Below are 9,796 nucleotides of genomic sequence, written 5' to 3'. Positions count from 1 at the left end.
TTATTTGGCAGAAACCTTAGTTTGCAATTACAAGAGATCATACGTTTCTGTAGTTCTTGACCAGGTTTGCACACACTGCAGCAGGGATTTTTGGCCCACTCCTCCATACAGACCTTCTCAGATCCTTCAGGTTTCGGGGCTGTCGCTGGGCAATATGGACCTTCGGCTCCCTCCAAAGATTTCTATTGGGTTCAGGTCTGGAGACTGGCTAGGCCACTCCAGGACCTTGAGATGCTTCTTACGGAGCCCTCCTTAGTTGCCCTGGCTGTGTGTTTTCGGGTCGTTGTCATGCTGGGAAGACCCAGCCACGACCCATCTTCAATGCTCTTACTGAGGGAAAGGAGGTTGTTGGTCAAGATCTGCGATACATGGCCCCATCCATCCTCCTTCAATAGCGTGCGGTCGTCCTGTCCCCTTTGCAGAAAAGCATCCCCAAAGAATGATGTTTCCACTCCATGCTTCACGGTTGGGATGGTGTTCTTGGGGTTGTACTCATCCTTCTATTCCTCCAAACACGGCGAGTGGAGTTTAGAGCAAAAAGCTCTATTTTTGTCTCATCAGACCACATGACCTTCTCCCATTCCTCCTCTGGATCATCCCAGATGGTCATTGGCAACTTCAGACGGGCCTGGACATGCGCTGGCTTGAGCAGGGGGACCTTGCGTGCGCTGCAGGATTTTAATCCATGACGCATAGTGTGTTACTAATGGTTTTCTTTGAGACTGTGGTCCCAGCTCTCTTCAGTCGTATGACCAGGTCCTGCCGTGTAGTTCTGGCTGATCCTCACATTCCTCATGATCATTGATGCCCCACGAGGTGAGATCTTGCATGGAGCCCAGACGAGGGTGATTGACCGTCATCTTGAACTCTCTTCCATTTTCTAATAATTGTGCCAACAGTTGTTGCCTTCTCACCAAGCTGCTTGCTATTGTCCTGTAGCCCATCCCAGCCTTGTACAGGTCTACAATTTATCCCTGATGTCCTTACACAGCTCTCTGGTCTTGGCCATTGTGGAGAGGTTGGAGTCTGTTTGATGAGTGTGTGGAGACAGTGTCTTTATATACAGGTAACGAGTTCAAACAGGTGCAGTTAATACAGGTAATGAGTGGAGAACAGGAGGGCTTCTTAAAGAAAAACGAACAGGTCTGTGAGAGCCGGAATTCTTACTGGTTGGTAGTGATCAAATACTTATGTCATGCAATACAAATGCAAATTAATTACTTAAAAATCATACAATGTGATTTTCTGGATTTTTGTTTTAGATTCCGTCTCTCACAGTTGAAGTGTACCTATGATAAAAATGACAGACCTCTACATGCTTTGTAAGTAGGAAAACCTGCAAAATCGGCAGTGTATCAAATACTTGTTCTCCCCACTGAATCTGAAAAGAAGGACTGAGCCAAAYCTAAGTTATTTTGTTGTTATGTTTATTTTGTTGTCTAGTAAAGTCGTGTTTTCTGACTAGAACCTCCCTGTCTCTGTGTTAATCTCTGCACGCTCAACCCCACACCCCACGGTTTACCACAAGACTCAAAAACAGGCAATAGGCTATAGCTGGCTTCGTAGTTTTTCTGCTAAGTTGAGTGCGGTTTTAAATGCACTTAGAGGGCATCCAGACCTCCATGCTACCCGCTATGGGAGCACCCCACTACGGTCCCAAGTTTTTTTTCTAAGTTTAAAAAAATGACCAAGTCCTGTTCATTGCACTGTTTTTCGGGCACCTGGTATTATTTTTAGGTTACCAAGCCCCCATTTTCAAAACGGTTTGAAATGCATTTAGGGGGCATCCAAACCTCCATGCCCGCTATGGGAGCACCATACTACGGTCCCAAATCAATGGGGGCTGGCATTAGTGATTTATGAAGGTTTGGAGAAAAAAAAGTGTTTTACTTCTCAGAAATCGCTCTATGTTTTATTTTTGGGTTACCAGGCCCCGATTTTCAAAAATGTTATAAATGCATTTAGGGGGGCTACAGACCTCCATGCCTGCTATGGGAGCACCCTACTACAGTCGCAAGTCAATGGGGGCAAGCATTAGTGATTTATGGAGTTTTTTTTTTAAAGTTCAGAAAAACGAGTAAGTCCAGACATCTCTGTTCATTGCACTATGTTTTTCAAGCACCTGGTATTATTTTTGGGTTACCAAGCCCCCATTTTCAAAACAGTTTTAAATGCATTTAGGGGGCATCCAGACGTACTAGGCCTAGCTACCACACAAAGTTTTGCTCAACAAAAATACAAATAACCCCACTTAACACTGATCTAAGGTCCGTTTTAGGCAACTTCTCCACAGAGCACAGATGAGGGAATTATATACTCACTATATACTCCCTATACTCACCTGACATAGAAATCCCTACTATGGGCAGAGACTGGAAGTCCATAACGATTGAGTTGCCCTGTGAGATGGAACAATAGGAACATCCACACATTAAGACAATGTCCTGGCTACGTGTTCTGTGAGAAGCTCTAACGCTAACTGAAAAATGTCCTATGTAAATGTCCTATGTAAATGTCCTATGTAAATGTCCTATGTAAATGTCCTATGTAAATGTCCTATGTAAATGTCCTATGTAAATGTCCTATGCAAAATATTGTCAATGACAGTTGCTGAGAATTTTTTTCAAATAAAGAATTGAATCATTACTTGTTTCAATTCAGAAATTAAACCCACAATTCCTTTAACCATGTATTACAAAATAGATTACAGTGCATTTGATCTTGGCGTCAAGCTCCTTCAGGAGAGCTCATTGTTCGAGCAATGAGTCAATTATTACCCTTATTGATCAACGTCAGGCAGTGAGCGAGATACATACCAAATCTGACATGGGAAAAAAGCAGAACCAAACAGATGGAGGCAGGGCTGGTGGGAAACAAACGATGCATAGCGGGGTGGCAGATATGTTACAGCAGCAACATTAAGCAGCAAGAAAAGCCTATCGCATAGCTTAGCGCAACAGCCATGCAGGAGAAGAGAATGTGTGAGCMGAAATTGTCAACTTAAATAGACCACAAAAATGAGGTTGGAAGAATTTGATTTCATCTGACCTTCCTGCCTGAACTGGCTTTGCTTAGTAGTTAGTGGTAAAACATCACAGAGCTCTATGAAACCACACAGCCACTATGCCCGAGAAGGCCATTCTGTTTACGGTAATGATGATTCAACTGATCTCACAAATGTATCATCTAGATTGTAGAGATATCCATATACAGGCAGAACTCTGTGATTTTAAACCAAAATCTATGCATTCCTGGTTGAGATTTGTTTTCAGCAGGCATATCAAGGAAGTAAGGTACATGATGCACAAACTCTCAAGTCCAAGCCACAGAGAAATAATTCCCAATCGAATTTGCTATTGCTTACTGTAAAAGAAGAGGAGCCCACATTACGACATACCGTACACGCATCAACCTGGGAGGCAGAGTAGTAGCCCACACAACCCTACACTTCTCAACAGCCGGCCCCATTTCATTCATACAAACAGACGCAGGACACGATAGTGCTTTCCACTTACCAGGTGCGCTGTAGCAGGGTAGAGCCAGAAGAACTGCACAAATGAAACAAACAAATGTTAAGAAAAGTCCAGAGATTGTACAGACAAATTCTAACGAATGTGCAGAGATTGATAGGGATGGTCACATACCACACATCAGTAGTGGAGTGGTCATGGTGACTCTTTCAATAAAGCACTCTCACTCTACAATGAAAGACTAATATGTACCCTCCCCTCCCTTGTCACGCCTGCTCCCRCTCCGCCTCCCTTGTCACGCCTGCTCCCGCTCCGCCTCCCTTGTCACGCCTATCCCGCTCCCCCTCCCTTGTCACACCTGCTCCCGCTCCCCCTCCCTTGTCATGCCTGCCGCTCCCACTCCCTGGCGCTCAAGGGTGCCCATCATTACACATCATTGCTTTAACCCTTGTGTTGTCTTAAGGGTCAAAAATGACCTGCCACTATGTTTAACAGCAGAGAAAACCCCTGAAATATATTGTTCTCAACTTAAATTTGATGACTTTTCCAAGAGTGACCCCAACATTAGAAAAAGTGAAACATCGCCTTTGTTCATATTTCCATGAAATTTGTACACCATCCGGGTACAAAGATTGTCTTCTAGTTCTAAAATCATTTACACACACGAAAAAACACAAAAACCACACACACACACACACACACACACACACACACACACACACACACACACACACACACACACACACACCCACACACACACACACACACACACACACACACACACACACACACCACAATGAGAAATTGGGATGATGTGTTCTACTGATTGAACTCAGACAAAACTAAAACTTTCTTGTGCTCGTGCAGCATCTCCCCCACGACTTCACCACGACTCAGGTTCACAGACAAATTTCACCAAGACAAGACTGAGACAGTCAATATTGTGTCTCGGACCGGTCCCGAGTACTACAACACTGTCACACAGGACACCAGATAAGACAGGATAATTACACCAGAAAGGACAGACTGACCCTAGCCCCCCGTCACATAGATTATTGCAGCATAGAAACTAGAGACTGAGAAGTAGGCGTCAGGGGGAACTGGGTAAGGGAAAGAGGGATACTAGTCAGTTGTTCAACTGAATGCATTCAACTGAATGTGTCTTCCGCATTTAACCCCACCCCTCTGGATCAGAGCGGTGCGGAGGGCTGCCTTATCGACATCCACGTCATCGGCGTATACATTTTAAAAGGAAAAAAGAAGAATGGCCAGAGGACCAGGGGACCGGAGGCTGAGAGGGCTATTCTTTGATTAATGAGACTAGGTCAATAATAGGGCAATTTCAGCTTTACTCATCTGTGGGGCTACTCAGTAACCACCACAGGTTGTGCGTACACCACCATTCCACACTACCGATACCGTTCCATTTATTCAAATCCAGCCATTACAATGAGCCCGTCCTCCTATAGCTCCTCCCACCAGCCTCCACTGACCTGAGCATACATTTAAAGTTGGTAATTTCCAAATGAACCACATTCATAATTATTCGCACACTACTGTTTGTCCCAAGCAATGCAACTCATAAAGTAGGAACGTGTCCACAGTTGATGAGAAAAGGATTTTAGGGGAATTACTATGCAACCCACCCTGGACCTTTTGCCAAAAACACATTTAGATAAATTGCAATAATCTAAAAGAGATAAGGTTCTTACGTAAACACCCAATAGATGTACTGTTGTCTTCTCTGGTACTCAGGGACATTTCACACTACTGAGCCAAACCAACAAGACAAATTAAGCTGTATTGAGCTAATCAAAGACTCACATCTTGGCGACTTAGATATTAATAGTCTTGGATGTGGCTCCACTCAATAGAGTTCTTGTGCGCCTGGTTTTCCTATATTTTTCTACAAATAAGTACACGCTTCGACTTGGAATGCTTTTCCAACCCGCTTGAAGGAGTTCCCAGATATGCTGACCACTTGTTGGCTGCTATTCCTTCATTCTGTGGTCCAACTCATCCCAACCATCTCAATTGGGTTGAGGTCGGGTTATTGTGGAGGCCAGGTCACTCCATCTCTCTCCTTCTTGGTCAAAATAGCCCTTAACACAGCCTGGAGGTGTGTTGGGTTCATTGTCCTGTTGAAAAAAAAATGATAGTCCCACTAAGTGCAAACCAGATGGAATAGTGTAATTAAGCCAACTTCCACACATCCAAGTGTGGAAGTTGGCTTAATTTCCTCCTCTCTGTTTCTCTACAAGCTCACGTTTCCTTCCTATGTTTTAGTGCCCTGTGTTATTTGGCAGGATTATTTGAAGGGATTTGAGGATTAGTTTAAGAGTTGGGTAAAACAGAGCAGGGTGTCTTAACAATCTGTTGAATATTTTACAATGGGCCCCCAGACAATAATGAGAGCCGCCAGTTAATAGGTACTGTGAGTGGATTGCTGCATGTTGCAAAATGAATATTACTATTGTGATGCATAACTGCCATGGTCATTTGGAATGTCCAGTCAATGAGCATTATGATTAACAGACCTATTTATTTATTCTTATTTTTTTTATTTTTTTTATTATTTATTTTTTAAGATGCACTTTTATTGCATGCACTCTGATCAGGACTGTTCCGTGAGATATTTCAATGTTCTCCTTAAAAACAATAGTGACTAACTTGAGGCTTATATAGAGGATATCCCTGTGACAGSAGCGGTATTTTTTGTCCACATGTGGAAACTAGTAAGGCTTTACAGATCTGAAGACAGAGATCACAATACTTTTAGAAGAGATAATTATACAGTCTAGGCTGTTCCCAGAACCCAGATGAAGCCTACTCCTGGACATAAAATCATGCTCAATGGAGAATCTCTATTGTAAGTCCAGGAGATAAGGCCCTAATTTTCTAAAACAAGTGTCACCCATTATGGTGAAGGTTAGGACTGTGTAAACTGCTCCTAGATCTGCTGCAGCAGGAAACTAACTAAAGCCAGTTGTCTGATCTTGTGATGCTGTTGTAGTCAGTTATTTTCTCTCCAACAGACTACATTCTCAAACCTACAAAGAAAAGGCCTTGGTGATGAAAAGTGCACAACCAAGATATGATAAAATATTCGCTTGATGTCAAACCAACCGCCAGTCTTCTTCCCGATTACAGAGTCCTCTTATTTTAAGTCTGAAAACATCACTTGAATATGCCTGGGTTTAGCTTCTTTTTTTTACCCAAGCTTTTAGGTTATTGCACATTTCAAAAAAATAAATAAATGGCACAGTTTATCAGGTTGACTGTGTGTTTGCTGGCTGCAAGGCAGATGAAAGAAGGTCCATAAGTAACAAACTGCCTCCTGCAGTACCTGTATTAGAAGACTCCTTATGGGWTTCATCAGTAACTCCTAGATCCTATTAACATGAAACAATACTGTTTCAGTACCTCAACTGGAGGKCTCCCATCTTTGAAACCTTGAAAGCCCTCTGCCTCATGTTTCACACAAGTTTGAATGAAAATAAGGCCAACGTCTGAGGTGTTTTATACTGGAGACTGCATCCTCTTGGCCTTCAGACCATCTTGGAGTCTAACTAAACCTTATGTTGACCATTCAAACGTCCTGTAATATCTCAATGGGAGTGCGGTGAGTAGTGTCATACTGTAGTATCATCATATTAGCAGTCTGGTGTCTGTAGCTTCTACAATCTAAACAGAAAACCCCAAAGAAAAACCCCAAACCAAATCTGAAGAAATAAAAGAAMCAAAACCAAAATGTTGAGTCAAATCTAAATAAAATGTAATGATTGCATATGCAAAGTAAAACAATCAAAACAAATCTATACCAACAAAAATAAATCCCAAAGGCCATAAAATGCTTCTTTAGCTCAATTAACAGGCCTAGTCATTCTACAGATCATATGCTCTATGACAGCATCATCTCCCGTAGTAACGGTGCCATTTCAAAAGCCAGGAAAATAATAAAATCCTCTGCCAATAAAAAGAGAAAGTCGTTAAAGTTAACTAGAAGCGCTCACTTTTATTTAGAAAACTTAAGGACATTTACCTAACATTTACCTAACCAAGTTAGTATCCAATAACGTCTTCTATTGCCAACTGTCCTCTTGCGCCTCACGTTTAAGAATATTGCCATACAGTATATCCAGTGAACAAAAATCTGAACAGATAAACACAAGAAAGAAATATGAACTTTGGGATTGGTAGGTACAACTCGGAGTTTCGTGCCYTCTTCTATCCCTCTTCTCCACGTATCTGTCTGGTGGAGGTCATGTTTGGCAAGGTACAACGGGGGGTGGTGGAATTATAATTTTTTCTTCCTCAACTTGATTTGATTTAAACAAACTTTAATGGATAATAAAAAAATAAAAAAGTAAAGTAAAGAAAAAAATAAAATAAAATAGAGAAGGAGGGGTTGGGTAGAGGGTACAATCCCGGTTTAGGGGAAAGTGTTAAGGGGTAGGGTTGGAAATAAGATACAAACCCGGTTTAGGGCAAGGGAGTTGGGGGAGGTGTAATGACTTTATAAAAAATATAAAGTAGGGGATGGAAACTTGTTCWTCAGATKACTGGGGGTGTTTCCATCATTCAACAGGAGAGGCAAAGAGGATTATGCRCATGTCTTCTGCAGAAACATACCGTCTACATTGTGGTCTGGATCTCAGGTAAATATTCAGGTAAGTCATTAGGTAGGTATGCATGTTAAAAGGCCACTTTGGGTAAGTAGGCCTATGAATGATTTAAAAGGCCACTGCAGGTAAGTATAGATATTTTAAAAAGAGGATTATATGTATTTTTATTTTTCAAATKTAAAACGTTCTTAAAAGCTGGGAGTATCTGCGTCCATAGGTGGTTTGAAATGGGTTTGGATAGTAAAAATGTGTATAATGTCAGCCTCTAGCGTTAATAAGAGTTATATGAAAGAAAAAATCAACTTGCAGTGAAGTAAAACTGGGGTTTAGGTTGTTAAAATGTCAGCTTCTWTTGCAGGGACCCACCATCCTGGACAGGTGAGTTTAAAAGTGGTTTAAAGTAGGTCTAGGGGTTAAAAAYCACGTGTTAAAATATCGGCAGGAATAAGAGTGGCTACAATCACAATAAAATGCATGAGATATCCACTCTGAAATGGGTTTGAAAGTGGTTTAGAAGTGMTAAAAATGCTCACTATTTAGGTAGCACAGAGAGAGGGGTGCTGGATTAAAAAACCTTGGCGGGTCAGCTTGTTCCTCCTGAATCATGGGCTTCAGAGATGGATTGTCCACCGACCTGAGGGTAAACCTGCGCCCCAGAACAGCCATCCCTCTCCTCTTCAGTTCTCAGATCTGAAAGTTAATGTATGCAGTGTGTGTTTGTTTACGTGAGGAGTTTGTATACCATCTTCATGGCAATGGTCTGAAGTTTTCTGACGTGAGACCTCCCCACGTTTCCCAAGGCATACTCAAAGAGTGGCCGGATKTAGCTCTGACACAATCTGATGACTGTCCCGGCCGTGGCTCCTCCTTTTCTTCTRCAGAGTACCCTAAGGTGGTTCAKGCGCTTACTTCCCTCGTTCTCCAGTCACTCTTTAGGGATTCATGGATATTTTCTTGGAATRTGACCCCAAGGAACTTTTGCTGGTGTCCTCCCCTGRTGCCTTGATCTTCAGTTTCTTGATACGCTCCTGCAGCTCTGTGAAAGTGACAGGAGTGATGAGGAGGTGACTGGTGTGGAGGGTGGGGCTTATGGGTAGATGGGTGGGGAAACAGCGCATTGGAAAAGTATTCAGACCCCTTGACTTTTTCAACATTTTCTTACCTTACTGCCTTATTCTGAAATGCATTGAATACATTTTTTTCCTTCAATAATCGACACACAACACCCCATAGTGACAAAGCGAAAACAGGTTTTAGAAATGTTTGAAAATGTATTACAAGTCAGTGTGATTTACAAATAGTATGTTTGGCTTTCTTTGAGACACTTTGGTCAGAGCTTTGTAATCAACAGCATACCGAAGGCAAAGGGTTATGTGGTTCACTTGAGGACGGTGTGGCTAACTGGGAAGGTATTCAATGAGCCAGACCATCTCCCCACAGCAAGAGCCTGGATGGAAGCATATGAAAGATGCATTTTCTACTTACTTCACTTTCATCTAATTTCATGCCAAAGTTCTCCCTAAATTGTTTCTGGCAACAAGTTTTTCCTTCCAAATTCCATTTTATTAAACAGTTCAAGGAATATTTGGCCGCCCGGGTCAAACGGTTGCCTTGACCTAACATTGTGGTTTTAAAGGCGGAGGATCCGGTAACCGGGTGCATATCCTATTGCTTTCTTCAATCACCTACAGATCCAGTGAT

The 9,796-nt window shown here is 42.3% G+C and overlaps 2 protein-coding genes across 2 annotated transcripts in view; both read right to left on the bottom strand.

The window, feature by feature from the left end:
* LOC111949709 (galaxin-like) overlaps window positions 1-3,700 on the bottom strand; it is a 47,648-nt gene extending 43,948 nt beyond the window's left edge. Inside the window, exons 1-3 of the mRNA XM_023967056.2 lie at window positions 3,645-3,700; window positions 3,516-3,548; window positions 2,342-2,399 (exon numbers count right to left, since the gene is read on the bottom strand). Of these exons, the coding sequence (XP_023822824.2) occupies window positions 2,342-2,399; window positions 3,516-3,548; window positions 3,645-3,669 (116 nt within the window). The 5' untranslated portion in view covers window positions 3,670-3,700. The remainder of the gene's footprint in view (window positions 1-2,341; window positions 2,400-3,515; window positions 3,549-3,644) is intronic.
* Window positions 1-9,796, bottom strand: part of LOC111949708 (uncharacterized) — a 387,379-nt gene that overhangs the window by 54,364 nt on the left and 323,219 nt on the right. The window lies entirely within an intron of this gene.

The sequence above is a fragment of the Salvelinus sp. IW2-2015 genome, linkage group LG22, assembly GCF_002910315.2.
Source record: "Salvelinus sp. IW2-2015 linkage group LG22, ASM291031v2, whole genome shotgun sequence".
NCBI lineage: Eukaryota > Metazoa > Chordata > Actinopteri > Salmoniformes > Salmonidae > Salvelinus > Salvelinus sp. IW2-2015.
This window is presented reverse-complemented; position numbering and strand designations above follow the sequence as displayed.